This window comes from Ictalurus punctatus, chromosome 6 (genome assembly GCF_001660625.3).
Source record: "Ictalurus punctatus breed USDA103 chromosome 6, Coco_2.0, whole genome shotgun sequence".
NCBI lineage: Eukaryota > Metazoa > Chordata > Actinopteri > Siluriformes > Ictaluridae > Ictalurus > Ictalurus punctatus.
In genome coordinates, this window is record NC_030421.2 from 33,887,219 (window position 1) to 33,903,886 (window position 16,668).

The window sequence follows — 16,668 nt, forward strand, 5'->3', positions numbered from 1 at the left end:
ATATGTTACAATTAGTGACAATACCTAGTGTTTTTAACACTAGGTATGAGACGGAAAGCGGCCTGTCGCTGTAGCTGACGTTCCAGTAAACAACTCGGCTCGTCGCCATGTTCATAGTAAGAACCACGAGTACGTAACAACAACCGTTCCGCCTCTTTAGTCGAAATAAGATTAAATTCTGCCTGTAAGTCGAGGCGCTGTTTAAGAAGTTCTGGAGAGGGGTTCAATGCATATCTCTGATCGAGGTTAATGATCGCAGATGTGAGTTCATTAACCCTAGCAGTGCGCTTTTTATTACAGAGAGCAGAGTAAGAAATAATCTGCCCTCTGATATAGGATTTAAGTGTCTCCCATAACAATGAATAAGAGGTGGAGTCATTCTGATTGAAGAAAAGAAAGTCATCAATAGAAGTGGAAATGAACTCACAGAATTCACTGCCTGCCAAAAGAAGAGAATTAAATATCCAAGGCTGTGGGCTACGTTTATAAATAGAAAGATGAATATCTAATTGCAGAGGCACGTGATCAGAAATTACAATACCCAGATAGTCAGAAGAAACTACACAAGAATCAAGAGTGCTGTCTATAAAAAAAATAATCAATCCTCGAATAGGAATCATCATATGCACCCGGGAGAAGAAAGAAAACTTTTTCAGTTTCTACAGTTTCTACATGAAGTCTGTTTTGTTGAACTTCTCCACTGGTCACTGATGGAGACTTGAGTGCAGAATTGTTTGTGGTAAATGTAGTGCTAAAGCTAGAGCAGAAGGGGTATAATATCTAATATCAGTAATATCTCAGGAGTAGCATGTGTAGCTCGACAGAGAGAGAGAGAGAGAGAGAGAGAGAGAGAGAGAGAGAGAGAGAGAGGGAGAGAGAGAAATTATTAGGTATGCTTAGGTATTAGGTTTCACTACTACTCTGAATGTTTGAGTCAGTTTCATAACTACTTTAAGGGTTCAGGTTAGTTTCAGTTATAAATTATAAATATTATAAATAAATCCCTTCTATAACTGTGTGCTACATGGTCAAAAAGTGCAATTGTGTAAAAAGGAACTTATGAGCAACTTGTGAATATGAGCACCAGAGTCATTTCTGAATTTATTATAGTTTTAACTTTAAGTCGATTGTGTTGATGTTATTAACTATTCAGTGATTGGGCATAAACTGCTCGTAACAACTGCAGTCCTAAGGTCCAAGGAACAACATCCACAGCCATCTTTATGGTTTGTATGTGGTTCCATCCACAGTAATCTCCATCTAAATGATGGAGGCTCTGGTACTGTCTGGAACGCAACCTGAGTGCTATTCTGATTCGCGATCTGTGAACAGATTTTCTGTACTGTGGCGCCCCCGTGTGTTTAACACAGATATACACACTGAGACGTGTATCTATACAGAGAAACATTTGGGCTTTAGGACCTTGCGGACGGCGGGCTGAGGTCAGTCATATGATCAGCGCATTGAGGCTTAGTCAGTGAAAGAGAAGCGCTTTATGCAGCACAACTCTAAACACACACACACACGCTTAATTAATGTCAGTCACAGAGGATTAATTTACTGCTTTATCATAGATATGACGACACAGGCCCTTTGTGTGTGCATGTGTGTGTTTATCACCGCGGTAATGATCAGTGTGTCGGTAAGTGCAGACTTTACACACACACACACACACACACACACACACACACACACAGTGTCATCATACTACAACTTTTTATAATGTTACTGTTATAATTAACATAGAAATTTTAAATACACCAGTATAAAAGACTAAATGTTCAATTAAATATTTACAGATCACATGATTAATTATTAAATTAATATCAATGATTGTAATTATAAATGCAGTTAAACATTTTAAACTGTTTTATGAGATAATATTTTCCTGTCGTTTTTAAACTTTATTTAATATATTTTGAATGTTTTAGGCAGAGCGCTCGTTCTCTATAGACTACAGTAACGACTGCTTCCTGAAAGACGAACAGTATTTCCGCTTTGTTTCCGGCAGTGTTCATTATTTCCGAGTCCCACGCTGCTACTGGAAGGACAGACTGATGAAGATGTACATGAGCGGCCTCAACGCCATTCAGGTGTAAGCTGAGAGTGATCAAACATAATAACACTAACATGGTCTGACTAACACACATCACATTTACTGAGTTCCTTTTTCAGTATCTTTAGAAATTAGCAACACAACATACAAATAAAAAAGAAAAATCAGTCCAGAAATGTCTGGAAAAGTTCTGGAGGAAAGTATTAGAACCCTGTAGACTGTGATCAGACTTGTCTATTCCTTTATTTAGAACTAAATAACTCTACAATTAGAATTCATTAGAAATGTGACTTATTAGAATATGTCTATAATTTTCTCTCGTACGCACACATACACACAAACACACACACAATTCAATGATCATTGCAGTATCATTTGCTGTGTTCATTAAGACTGTTATTAATGTTATTACAGGTATGTGCCCTGGAACTTCCATGAGCCAGTGCAAGGGGTGTACAACTTTGAGGGGGACAGAGATTTGGAATATTTCCTCCATCTGGCCAACGAGACGGGCCTGCTGGTGATCCTGAGGCCCGGACCTTACATCTGTGCCGAGTGGGAAATGGTGAGGGTTATATATCTCACACATGAACATGAAATTAATAATGTACAGTATAAAATGTATACACGATTAACACAGTCAGAGATCCTTATGAAAGAAAAAAACCAAGGACCAAGATGCCTTGTTCGGAATAGGTAAACCGGGGCCCCACCCTAGAGCCAGGCCTGTGAGGGAAGCTCATCGGTGAGCACCTGGCAGTCGGGACCTTACCCATGGGGCCCAAACGAGCTACATGGGACCATACTCCTGCCGCCCACCAGCTGCAGGAGGAGTAGAAAGGGCCACTACTCTAACTAACTGTTCATATGAGTTCCAGAGCCATCTTATTATTTAAAAATATATTTGGAACACAGCCTTTGTTTATCTTCTAATACAGTAATTAATAAAAAGTAAAGATATAGTGTGCATGAAGAAATGCCTCAAAATAGTAACTAGTCTGTGTTTTTATTAGAACGTCTCAGAATTTAAGGCTCTGTATATGATTGTGGTATCCCTAGAACAGTGGTTCTCAACCCGGGGGGCACAGAGAAACTGGAAGGGAAGTGCAAATTTTTGTATTTTATTTATTTATTTTTTTCTGCAATTCACAGACATTGCATCATTTGAGTTCTCTGAGTATTTTATTGCTTTTCATATAGGATGTGCATAAATTGAAAAACTCTGCGTTCTCTCTCCTTCTGTATTTTCTTTTTGCTAGGGAGAGGTGGAGCTCATCCTGCTTTTTATGTAGCTGTTAGTGCAGACCAGTGTTGCTAAATTAGCGACCTTTCAGAGCCGTTTAGCGACTTTTTTTGTTGTTGCAAAAAAAAAAAGCGCCTAGCGACTTTTTGGACAAACCTTAGTGACTTTCCAAATATCACCAGTACTGTCCTGTAAGCATGTGGTCTTGCTTTCCCTCTGCACTCACACCTCTCTCTGGGTCTCCTGTTCAGTGAGGGGCTGAGAGTCGGAGATTTACCAGTGTCATGGATAACGAGACGCGCTCTTCATCCCAGTTTACAGCATTCATATGCGAACGTTTTTTAGAACACAAGACGAATATAATACAGCATGTTTTACATGTAAAATAGTCCACGTTATTACAGCCTAGTTCTCTTGTTCAAAGTAGTTATAGTGTTTCGAAACCTTTTTGATCATTCATGTTCCATACCTGTAAGTTATATAATTTAATAAAAGTCATAAGTTATTTTAAAAAATCACAAGTTATGAAAAGTAATTAAAAAAGTTCAAAAGCAAAAAACCTATAATGTATTTAGCTATCAAAAACAGATTATAGATAGATAGGTAGATGGGTAGATTTTATATAAAATAGATAATCATTATACCTGGTCTCCTCCAATATGGGGGGGGGGGGGGCGTACATGATAGGGAAGGCTTGGGGGGGGCTTTAGTTGCAAAAGGTTGAGAAACTCTGCTCTAGAATGTTGGTCTTTTTTAAGGCTTTACTTTTTTAAGGGGTGGGGGTTAGTTAAGTTAGGGGTTAGTTAAGTTTTCACGGAAGAGGTGGATCTTCAGAGATTTTTGAAGATAGTGACAGATTCTGCTGTCCGGATTGACATAGAAACTTCAATCCACCAGTGAGGGACGGTCAGTTTGAAGGTTCTGGAAAGGGAAAGTTAATGTTCTTCGAAGAACATTAAACATCCACTAAGTTCTAACAAGACACTGATGGCCACAGACTGATAGACGTTTGATAGACGCGTTCATATTCAAGTCTACGTTTAGCACAAACTAAACCGTGAAAAGTGCTGTGTCACAGAACCAGCTAACAGGCTAATTATCAGTATAGCACATAGATCAGCAAATTCAGTTAATTCCTGACAGAGAGGCTAAACACATGACTAGTAGTTATGTATGATGTAAACATGCTGAGTGCATGCTGTGTGTGTGTGTACGCGTGTGTTTTCAGGGAGGTCTCCCTGCATGGCTGCTCCACAACCCCAAAATTATCCTGCGGTCAGCAGATTCAGGTACACGTTAGCATCCAGACATTTACATGAGAGCTGATTTTTTTTTTAGCTCGCTGACTGTGTGTGTGTGTGTGTGTGTGTGTGTGTGTGTGTAGAATACATGCAGGCTGTAGGTGATTGGTTGGCTGTGCTGCTCATTAAAATGCGGACGTGGCTCTATCAGAATGGTGGGAACATCATCGGTGTGCAGGTATCATGCCACAGGAAAGCTAGTTAAAGTATATTGTATAAACATGATAAATTGACTGTGTGTGTGTACAGGTGGAAAATGAGTATGGAAGTTACTTTGCCTGTGATCATAACTACATGCGGTCTCTTCGGTTGCTGTTCCGGAACTTTCTGGGAGAGGATGTGGTTCTATTCACCACTGATGGAAACACAGATAAAGAGCTGGCGTGTGGAAGCCTGCAGGGGCTGTATGCCACCATCGACTTTGGCACCGGTGTGTGTGTGTGTGTGTGTGTGTGTGTGTGTGTGTGTGAATTCATATTGAATAGTGCAGCTGTTGGATTGCAGTCTGGATGTGGATGCAGCAAAGTATTTCACTGCTTGAAAACATTGCTAACTGAACCTATAAACACATTGAAAAAAAGATCAAATGGTCTGTTTCAGTTTCTCTCATCACAGGCATTTATCTACATGTACTATCTGATAGAGATCAGAGAGTAGATATTGTTTATTTTTATTTACACACTCAGGTATGATTAGTGAACTATCAAAACGACTTGTTTAAAAGTCCTTTATGTATTTATTCTCCCTGCATCACATTCAGAACTGCGTGTGTGTGTGTGTGTGAGTCAAAAGTATTAACATGAAACATAACCTCTTCAAGTTGTCATATTTTAAGCCTTAAACTAATAATTAAGGACTCAACATTAAAAGAAGCCCATTACCACCATTCAGTCATGCTGCTCCTTTATTCCACAACAGAGTAACTGGACCTTCACAGATTTGAGTTAAATACTCAAGAGTATAAATATGAAGATCAAGGAGTTACAGTAGATGGAGGAGTTACAGTAGGTGGAGGAGTTACAGTAGATGGAGGATGGAGGAGTTACAGTAGATGGAGGATGGAGGAGTTACAGTAGATGGAGGAGTTACGGTAGATGGAGGAGTTACAGTAGTTGGAGGAGTTATGGTAGATGGAGGAGTTACAGAGGATGGAGGAGTTACAGTAGTTGGAGGAGTTACAGTAGATGGAGGAGTTACAATAGATAGAGGATGGAGGCGTTACAGTAGATGGAGGAGTTACGGTAGATCGAGGAGTTACAGTAGATGGAGGATGGAGGAGTTACAGTAGATGGAGGATGGAGGCGTTACAGTAGATGGAGGAGTTACGGTAGATGGAGGAGTTACGGTAGATGGAGGAGTTACGGTAGATGGAGGAGTTACGGAGGATGGAGGAGTTACGGTAGATGGAGGCATTACAGTGGATGGAGGAGTTACGGTAGATGGACGATGGAGGCGTTACAGTAGATGGAGGAGTTACGGTAGATGGAGGAGTTACAGTAGATGGAGGATGGAGGAGTTACAGTGGATGGATGATGGAGGAGTTACAGTGGATTGAGGATGGAGGAGTTACAGTGGATGGAGGATGGAGGAGTTACAGTAGATTGAGGATGGAGGAGTTACAGTGGATGGAGGATGGAGGAGTTACAGTAGATGGAGAGATAAAGATGTCTGATTGTTTTATTCACTGTGTGAGATCTTCCTGTTTCTTTATCAGACACAAATATCAGTAATGCGTTCCTTCGTCAACGGAGATTTGAGCCAAAGGGCCCTCTGGTGAGTTTATATTTTCATTATAACACACACTCTTGCTGTCTCTCTGTCTCTCTCTCACACACACACACACACTCTCTCTCTGTCTCTCTCTCTCACACACACACACATTCTCTCTGTCTCTCTCTCTCTCTTTCTTACACACAAACACACACACACACACACTCTGTCAAACATTCTCTGTCTGTTAGGATAGTCTGTAGGGATATAAGTGTATGTAATGTTGGAGCTAAACTGAATGTGTGTGTGTGTGTGTGTGTTGTAGGTGAACTCGGAGTTTTACACAGGTTGGCTGGATCATTGGGGAGAGAGGCATGCCTCCGTCGACACACAGAAAGTCAGTAAGATGTTGAGAGACATGATGAGCATAGGCGCTAACGTCAACATGTACGCTGAAGGTTTAAATTCCTCTCTTTATCTTCTTTATATTTTCTATAAATACAGAGACGCATCACTCAATCCCCACTAGAAGAAAATAAGGGTGTTGTATTAGCTAAAATAACTAACTCGGATGATACTTGGTTCTGTCTTTAGGAAAAGGAAATAAACACTAATAAATGCTACAGATTGTGACTTTAAAAGAAAAGGAGAAAATCGGAGAATTAAGAGTAAATACAGAGTGCATGGGCTCAGAATACCATCAGTGATGGATTAGCATGTGTTAGCTAAAACAGTTATTGGTGGTGAAAGGTGGGGCAATGTATTTTTGTTTGTGTTGTTATTGATTGGGAAAGTTGCTCAAAATGCGTGATATAATTTCAGAAAGCTGGCTGTGTGTTATTTTGGATAATTGTAATGTTTTTTGTCACTGAAATGAAATTCTAGTTTGCTTACTGAAATGGTGATTTCTCTTAGGTGTGATGTGTTTAGCTGCTGGATTTAGTTGATGTGTAATCTTTAGCACGACTCGGAGCATTCTGTCACGGTCCACTTTGCTGTATTCATGTGAAGCCATAGATTGCCCAAGTTAACGAAATATGTGGTTTTTATCTACTGTAGCTATGGCAACAAGTTTGTGTGCACTTTCAGTTCAGTTTAGTTTTATTTGTATAGCGCTTTTAACACAAAGCAGCTTTACAGAAATATATCCGGATATACATTTTAAACTTGTATATTTATCCTTTTTGCATGTGTGTACGTGTGTGTGTGTGTGTGCAGGCTACAGTAAACAGCTGGTGTTTGTGATGACTGTACTATGTGTTGTGAACTGAAGGGAATTAGGGAAGTAGGTTGACTGAACTGGCAAAAGAACAAACTTCACGAGTGATAGACTTTCAACCTGTTGGCCGCTTTCTGCAGTCATTTAAGTTCTTTTGACTGCTGGCATCTAATATTTCTTTTCAAACCTTGCCCACCCACTGTTTCTACCCTTGTCACTGAATTAAGTTTGTGTATATTTTAGAGTTTAATGGTGAAATCTATTTCAGGACCTTTAACTTGAGTTCTCTCTCTCTCTCTGTCTCCTCAGGTACATGTTTGAAGGAGGGACAAACTTTGGTTACTGGAACGGTGTGTCATTAAAATCATATTAAAATAATCATCTTCTCCATCTTTTTAATCACCTTTTCTCCTGAATTTGGCTACTGTACAGATTAGCCAACCAGGGAGGGTGAAGTCCTACAGACTAACACATGCTTCATCTGTGCACACAACTGCCGCTCATGTTACATCACTAAGCAGACAATAATACTTGGAGAAAAGTGCTAGCTGCCTTCTTCCACTTACATGAGCTAATTGTTAGGGTTAGCACTGAGTAAGTGTGTGGTTAGCTTAATGCTATCATGAGGTAAACACTAAGATTAGCAGGAAGTTGGTGTTAGCATGATGGTGATAGTACTGTGAGGGAAGATAGCTGATATAGTGAATTGAGTGTGATTGGGGCACATAATGTGTTTTTACGGTTACTTGTGTTTATTTACTGTTTAGGAGCAGATCATGATACAAGGTTCCGTCCTGTAGTGACGAGTTATGATTACGATGCTCCATTATCAGAAGCTGGAGATCCGACTGACAAACTGCTGGCCATCAGAGATGTCATTAAAGACGTATGAGCACAAATAAATACTGTTAGTGTGTTAATGGCATAAGTAATTGTCATAGAATATCATTGCCACACACACACATATATATATATTTTTTTAAAGTATAAAGCCCTATATTTTAATATTTTCAGTTCCGTGATATTCCAGTTGGGCCGATGCCTCCACCTTTACCAAAGATGGCGTATGGTTTTGTGATGCTACAAAAGGTGAACATTTTTTAACTCCAGATTAATAAATACACTAAATAAAAATAATAAATAAAAACAGAGATGATTGTATTAGATATTTTTTATTTTTATAAATGTGATCTAGATCGGTAATGTCAGTGGTTTGTTGGAGATCTTATCACCTCAGGGTCCTGTCAAGTCTGAAAAGCCACTGGCGTTTGAGGAGATTAAACAAGTAAGATTTGTCTGTCTGTCATATTCATATATATATATATATATATATATATATATATATATATATATATATATATATATATATATATATATATATATATATATATATATATATACATATTTCCTCCAGGTTCTCTTTTGTCTGTGGGATTTTCTGCAGGCTTACCCCTTGTTCATGGGGGTTTAATATCTTGTCTGCTGGGGTTACCCTCAGCGGTCTTGCCTTGTCCGTCGAGGGGTGGGGGTGGGGGAGTGTGGTTCTTCTGGGGAAAAAGGATGGCCAAGCAGTGAGTAGTTGGACTTCAATGAGCAGCTCAGATTTTCAGATGAAAATCCTCCCTTTACTCCTAATTTAGTCATCATCAATTATCTCTAATGACAATGGTAAAGGAAAAACTCTCAAATAATGTGTTGAAAGGAGGTTCACACTGAGCATCAATGTGTTATAAGATTGTAATACAGTTTTACATTTAAATCTACAGTATCCTCTGAAGAATTGATGAAAATTGGGTGTAGGCTGTTTATAGTAAGTGTAATCTTTAGGCTGTCCGAGTGGGACCATCCACAGCAATCTCACAGTGAACTTTAGTCTTTTGTCCTATAGTGATTTAAGTAGATGTACATTGTGCACAAAGTGGGACTTAAAGCTGTCCATGAACACGTGAGTGTGGGGTTTAGGGCTAGGGCCCAACCATCCTGGTTTACAATAACTTTCTATGCCCACAAATCCTCCAGATCGGCGTCTTCACCTAAGAGAAAAGTTATTAACAGAAAGCTTGACTAAACAAATGGCTCTTCCATACTCGCTAGCATCCAACCTAGACAGCAAAGTTGATTATATTCTCTTTTAGTATGGCATGGCTTAGTAACATCTGCACTGTACTGCACTATTGATCATCAAGGTGCTGTATTGTCTGGTAGAAAAACCATTTAAGTCAGAGAAATTGGTGTTTGACCAATCAGTGATCTGCACTGTTTATAGTTCTGTCCTCATGCCCTTGTATAGTATCAAATTGAGCACAAGTACTTGGTTACAGAGTGACTCACTCAGTAATTTATATATAGAGAAAATATGGTATCAGAGTGAGTTTATTAGGTACGACTTCTGGCCCAAGATCATCAGGATTGTAGGGATGTAAAATCATGATCTTCGAATAATAAATCACACACTTTTACCACATTCTAGTCAGACTGTTTTGCAGTCACTTTTGAGAGCTTTGGGACTGTATGGTGTTAAAGGTAACACTCAGGAGAACAGCAAAAGTCAAAAGCAGCTTCAGAGTGACTTTGGTAGAAGAGGAACGAGCCCTGGCCATCTGACCACCAGCAAGAGAGCAGAACATAGACTCAAGATATTCTCAATAAACACTGACTTTTGGTGTCCACTCCAGTGATGTCTCCTGTAGAAGAGCCAACTATGAGGAACCCAGTGTCTGACCCCAACACTGCTGTGATATCTTTATATTATTTAACATTTAACTATCAGGGTTAAGTACTGATGTATCCCTATGTTTGGTCTGTTTTATTAGGTGTTTAAATAACAATATAGTAATCATTGATGGTTAAGGATGAAAAGATAATGGTTATCATCTTTCAGTCATGTTAGTTGAAAATCCACACTTTTATAAGCAACAAATTTGATATAATTGGAACCTCACTAATTTTAGTTGAATACAACTCTATAGTAACAATACTGTACAGTAACTTTGAGAATAACTTTTTGAATTATGGATGTGTGTTGACGTATATTATATCTGCTATAATAAATAATATTGTAATGTCATTTCAGTACTATGGCTATGTGCTGTATCGGACACAATTGCCACGGGACATTCCGGATCAAACACCACTGATCTCACCACTAAACGGCATCCACGACCGAGCCTACATCTCTGTGAATGGCGTGAGTGTGTATAAGTTTATCAGTGTGTTTGTGAAAGAACTTGCATTATTTAATGTGTGTGTGTGTGTGTGTGTGTGTGTAGATGTATCAGGGTGTGATGGAGAGAGACATTACATTGGTGATAAATGTGACAGGGCGTGAAGGAGATCAGCTTGACCTTTTAGTAGAGAACATGGGCAGAGTGAACTTCGGCCCCAAAATCAATGACTACAAGGTAAGAACATGTCAATGTATTTAGAACGCAACAGGAGTGAGTGAGTGAGTGAGTGAATGAGGGAATGAGGGATTGTGAGAGTGAGGGAATGGGTGAGGACTCAGGGAGTGAGTGAGGGAGTGAGGACTGAGGGAGTGAGGTAACCTGATAGTTGTCTGCTGTATACACATTTTTCAAACAGGGCATCTTGGGAAATCTGATCCTGGGTAACGACGTCCTCTCGGATTGGCTGATTTTTCCTTTGGATATTGATGGCGTGATTGCGAGGAGTTGGCTGCAGTTGGGACAGAAGTCAGATGGGAAAGAGGAGGGAAACACTGGACCTAGTTTTTATTCTGGCACTTTAAAACCCAATGGTGTCTCCAGAGACACTTTCATCAAACTTACTGGCTGGACCAAGGTGCGTTAAATCCTCTTATGATGATCACCAACCAGCCAAGGATCATTAGTTTTACCGTTTATAACTAATGCTAATTAACATAAGTATTGAATTTGTTAAGTACAAGGTGGAGTGTGCTGTGGATAGTGTAGTGTATTAAAGTAGTGGCTCAGTGGTTAAAGCTTTATGATACTAATCAGAAGGTTGTGAGTTCAAATCCCAGCACCTTTAATGGTTGGCCTTTAACTGTCCAGCTGTATCCTCTTAGAGTCCGTTTCTATCAAAGTGTAAACTTAGTTGTTAAATGTTAATGTAGTAAAAAAGGCAGACTACTTTTTTGCAGTTAAAACCCATAACATGTAAATATAAATCACTCCTATGTTTCACAAATATTTACTCACAAATACATATATGTTGGCCTGATGGTGTTAACTGAAATTTGAGTTTGATATTTAAATGGAACCGAGGACAGGCGATCTTTTGTTCTCCACACATGTGTGAGACATGGAGCTGTGATCTCAGCTGTGGTGACACTTAAAGAAATATTTCCTCAATTCTGTGCAAATTAGGTATGACAACAATCTATTCTAATCTTTATTGAGAATTTGATTATGCATGTGTTTGTTTCAGGGTCAGGTGTTCATAAACGGTGTTAATGTGGGTCGGTTCTGGCCAGGACGTGGTCCTCAGCACACGCTGTATGTTCCTGCGTCGTTAATCAGCGCCACGTTAACTAACAACATCACCGTGTTGGAGCTGGAGAAAGCAGCCTATCACAGACAAGTGGTGTTTACAGACCGCCCACAACTCGACAACATGGCTGTGTGAAATATACACACACACACATGCTTCCTTACACAATAATGTAAGAATATTGTATTAATATGAGAACACTGTTTTTGAAAGAGCAATAAAATTTGGAAATATGACTCATTGTTATATAAGAAATATTAAATATTATAATCACACACTGAGTATGTGGTTTATCAGCTCCTCCTGCCATATACATCTCTCTGTAGGTGCACAAATACTACATATTTTGGGTTTTTCTTCACAGCTCTCGCAATGTTTGTGTCATCAACTTGTTTTCCTTGGCCGACCCGTTCGGTGTCAGTTGCTCAGTACACCAGAGGTTTCTTTCTTTTTCAGGACATTCCAAATTGTTGTATTGGTTATGCTCAATGTTTGTGCAATGACTCGGATTGATTGATTTTCCCTCTTTTCTCAGCTTTAAAATGTCTTGCTTTTCTCCCATAGACAGCTCTCTGATCTTCATATTGGTTTATCCTTTAAAACAACAAATGCATTCTTCACAGGTGAAAATGAAGTCTACAACCAAAAGTAGATGTTCAGAGCTAATTATTTTTTTAAACAGTCAATCTTACAGGACACACCTGGGCAATAAGAAACACCTGTCAGTCACATGTTCTAATATTTTTTTCTCACCTAAAAATTGGTTGGTCTGATACAAATATGCTACGTTCTGTATCGTTGAACACATCTACATATAAATGCTAGGAAATCAAGTCAGAAATCCTAAACTCGTCTCATCCATCTTTTGATCACGAACCCAAATGTCTCTGACATATAGCAAAAACAAATGAATGGGCCTTGCCGTTCCAGTAGTTTCAGAGGGGACTGAATGTGTATTTGTCACAGATATGATGAGCTGAAGTGGAGAAACAATATAGTCTGAAAAAATATTTGCAAATAAAATGAAGTTGTGATTATACGTAATATATTACTTATACACATTAATTACTGTGAAGCCCCCAATTCAGTTCTGATTCAAAGAAATGTGATTTCTTTGATGGCTTTGACCAAAATCCTGCAGCAACGTGGAATTATAAACTGATTATATAGTGACAAACATTTCTTAACTCGTTCAAGTACATAAAATGCTAAATACACTTAACAGACATAACCCAACTTGTTAAAGTACTAAAATTTTAAGTGCAAGATTCCATGTTATTTGCTAGAATTGTTTATAGAGATGTCCGGTATTTGTTTATGGAAAGTTCTGGTAATTCAGACACACTAATGGCAGGTTACTAGTGATGACATGAACCTAATAATCAGGTTGCAGGAAAAACCTTTTAAAGCAGGTGATAGAGAAACTGCACATGTGAGTGGATCTGTAGTCAGCATGAGACACACAGAGGTTCTCTTCCTCCTTTTACCTTGGTTTACACAGCTGCTTCAGGTAGAATCTTCTTTTAAAAAATAGTTTGCTATTTGAATACTTTTGCACTTTTCTTCATAATTGATTGGGGTGGGCAATGGTTTGTACGTTACAGCATTCCATCGGATCGGAGTTCAGAAATACGAGATACAGGAGTAGTTACACAGGTAAATAAATCTTTACCATCATATTTATTTATATATTTTACCAAATATTTGCCAACTGGTCTGTAATGAGAATTGTACCGTATAACAATCATCCAAACAAGGTTCAGCTTCCTATTTTTTAAATACTGACATTCAGTTTAGTTTTATTTGTACAGTGCTTGTAACAATAGATGTTGGATGTAGGTTTATGTTTAATTCTGCTGTATAGATTGAATATTTAACCTAAATCCATAAGTTTTTGTTTTTGTTTTTGTTTTTCTTCATATTTCTGGATAATGATACTGTTTGAGTTTGTCTCCACATTACTTATAAGAAAATGAAAGAACTGCGATGGACACAATTATGGACATCAATGACTATGAAGGTAAAAACAAAAAATTGCTTTAATAAAGTCTTCAAGCATCTAAAAATACTTTAGCACCATGTTAATGTAGCAGTATATCATAAAGGTCCTGTAGCAGATTATTATAAGATTATTTTTTGTAGTTTTAAAGAACATGGGTTAGGGTTAGTTTTTATAATTTTATATCCTGTTTGACATGTCTTTATTTAATATATAGCTGAAATACAAGGCTGTAGTTTTTACTGTTTGTTGTAGCGGTGGATGCGATGGATGGAGTGAAACTCAGAGAGGGCGATATTGCTGTCTCCATCAGAAGTGAGAAAAGCTGTTTTGCCCAAAGCTGTTTATGGTCCAGATCCGTAGATGGACACGTTTACATCGCATACACACTCTCACCCAAGTACAGTAAGTTACTTTTCCTTTCGGAAAACGCACACACACTCTCTCACTCTCTCTCTCTCTCTCTCTCTCTCTCTCTCAGTCACTCACTATACAGCTCTTCTACATTCCCATTCTTTAGCTGAAGCAGAACGCCAAATTATAAAGCAAGGGATGCATCTGATTGAGAGAGACACATGTGTGCGCTTTGTACCCAGAACACACCAGAGAGACTTCCTGGACATTCAGCCTAAAACTGGGTAAGGAAATAAAAGATCTTTTAAATTCATGTGACCTTACAGTAATAAATTAACATACATGATGAAAGAAAATGTGCATATAAGGTAAATAAACTTGAATAATTCTTAGTAAATTTTTAACATGTATGAAACCATAAGTGCTTCCTGGGATAGGCTCCAGGTTCCCCCGCGACCCTGAAAAGGAGTAAGCGGTTGAAGATGGATGGATGGATGGATGGATGGATGAAACCATAAGTGAAGATTGGTGGCACTCTAATGTGTAATGTGTGTTAGGTCAGGTTCATTGCGTGTTCATTACAGGTGTTGGTCATACTTGGGTTCAAGTGGAGGCAGACAGACTCTCTCCTTGCAAAGTCCGGAGTGTGTGAGCTCTGGAGTTGTTTCTCATCAACTCATGCATGTGCTTGGATTTGTACATGAACAGTCACGTCCTGATCGTGATAAATATGTCACAATCATGTGGTCCAAAATTTGGAAAGGTAAACAGACACCCACACACACAGAAATACAGTGTTAGCACTTATATACATGTAAAGGGTTGTATTCAGAGTTGGTGATTTAAAAAAAACTTTTGTGGACTTTAAACAAACAATATTATTCATAAATGAATAGTCTTTTTAAATTTAAAATTGTCCTCTAATGATATTCCATAGTGTTTTTGAGTGTATATACAACCACAAATCTCATTACAGTTGCACAATGTGTGCTACCCTGAGCACACGCAACCTACTATAAAGCACAGGAATTTCAGTCAAAACTAACAACTTTTCTTAAGTATAGAGAACGATTCTGCTGTGCACTTTACATCTTGCAGCTGTAAATTTAATCAAACTCAAACTTGATCCTGTTTTGGCTTAACTTTCAAAGCTAACAACTAAAAACAAATTGTATCAGATACTATACGAAGAATCACATCATGTACAGGTATGGAGGGAAAATATACCATAACGCTGTACTAAACGACTCCACAGTGTCGTGTCTCAGTTATGCATGATTCTGACTTTGAATGTAAGCACGTTTTTCTTGCACACTGGCATTAGTTTATGAATCTGAGTAATCAATATAGTGAATTAAAAGTGAGGTAAATTAGTATACCATCCATGCACACATTACGATTTCATGACCTCTATTTAGTATCTTGTGGCTTCATTAATTTGTGTGCACAAGTATGTCAGAGTACAAATGTTTGTTTTTTGTTTGTTTTTTTTAAAGTAAAATAACAGTATATGCTGGATCAGCTGCTATTTTTGAACAATTACTGTGATAATTACAAGTAGGACAATTATATGTGCAGCAATATATTGACAAAATACTAAACTCAGTAACACTTCTTCTGTGGCGTGCTCAGTGATATGTTTGTTTTGCAGATCATGTAAGGAACTTTGGGAAGTTTAAGATGAACAACATGGACATGCCTTATGATTATGGTTCCATCATGCACTTTGGAAAGTATGCTATTTATTTTGTGTCTTGCAGTAGTGAATACAACTGATTTCACATGCTGTATTGTATTGAATTTGTTTCTAACCTCCTTTAAACCCTTTTTGGTCATACATTATTATTTAACATAATCATAATAGTAATGAAATAATAAAAATAAACACTATAATGAAACTTAAGGTCACATGACATGAGAAAAAGGTGTCCAATTTGAGAACTGTGCCTAGAAGTTATGAATGTATGACCTCATTCTTTTATCACACCATTCACTGCTTTTAATGCTTTTAAAGTTTCATAACATCATAAAACATGATGTCATAAAATATGAGACAATTTAAAATGAGTGAAAACCTTTCATAACCACACAATATTTACATTTTATAATATACAAGTGAATAAAGGCTCAAAAGTGCAGTATTTTTTCCCCCTGTATTTGCAGGTACACGTACTCTGAGGATGGTGATCCTACCATTGTGCCAAAAGGAAGCTGGAACATTAAACTGGGACAGAGATTGGGTCCAAGTGAACTTGATGTCATGAAAATCAATAAACTCTACAAATGTATTTAGTAATGCAGTTAAATGTATAT

The 16,668-nt window shown here is 38.2% G+C and overlaps 2 protein-coding genes across 4 annotated transcripts in view; both read left to right on the forward strand.

Moving 5' to 3' along the window:
* Window positions 1-1,439: 1,439 nt before the first annotated feature.
* Window positions 1,440-12,277, forward strand: glb1l (galactosidase, beta 1-like). Of its 2 annotated transcripts, none has more exons than XM_017470671.3 (16): window positions 1,440-1,642; window positions 1,932-2,095; window positions 2,471-2,621; window positions 4,528-4,588; window positions 4,684-4,778; window positions 4,850-5,030; window positions 6,315-6,373; window positions 6,636-6,757; window positions 7,839-7,879; window positions 8,297-8,415; window positions 8,544-8,618; window positions 8,725-8,814; window positions 10,603-10,716; window positions 10,799-10,930; window positions 11,112-11,330; window positions 11,940-12,277. In XM_017470671.3, exons 1-16 carry the CDS (start codon window positions 1,496-1,498, stop codon window positions 12,135-12,137), a joined length of 1,968 nt encoding a protein of 655 aa, XP_017326160.1. In that variant the 5' UTR covers window positions 1,440-1,495; the 3' UTR covers window positions 12,138-12,277. The 2 variants fall into 2 exon arrangements, with proteins under 2 accessions (XP_017326160.1, XP_017326161.1); XM_017470672.3 differs by having other exon boundaries at window positions 1,441-1,642; window positions 2,012-2,095.
* A 128-nt stretch (window positions 12,278-12,405) lies between these two features.
* LOC108266220 (hatching enzyme 1.2) overlaps window positions 12,406-16,668 on the forward strand; it is a 4,555-nt gene continuing 292 nt past the window's right edge. Inside the window, exons 1-8 of one of the 2 annotated variants that reach the window (XM_053680624.1) lie at window positions 12,406-13,512; window positions 13,607-13,658; window positions 13,972-14,022; window positions 14,257-14,406; window positions 14,522-14,639; window positions 14,940-15,118; window positions 16,007-16,088; window positions 16,519-16,668. The exon at window positions 16,519-16,668 is cut by the window's right edge and continues 292 nt beyond it. In XM_053680624.1, coding sequence (XP_053536599.1) covers window positions 13,372-13,512; window positions 13,607-13,658; window positions 13,972-14,022; window positions 14,257-14,406; window positions 14,522-14,639; window positions 14,940-15,118; window positions 16,007-16,088; window positions 16,519-16,648 — 903 coding nt within the window. In that variant the 5' untranslated portion in view covers window positions 12,406-13,371 and the 3' untranslated portion in view covers window positions 16,649-16,668. The other variant, XM_053680625.1, reaches the window with a different exon arrangement.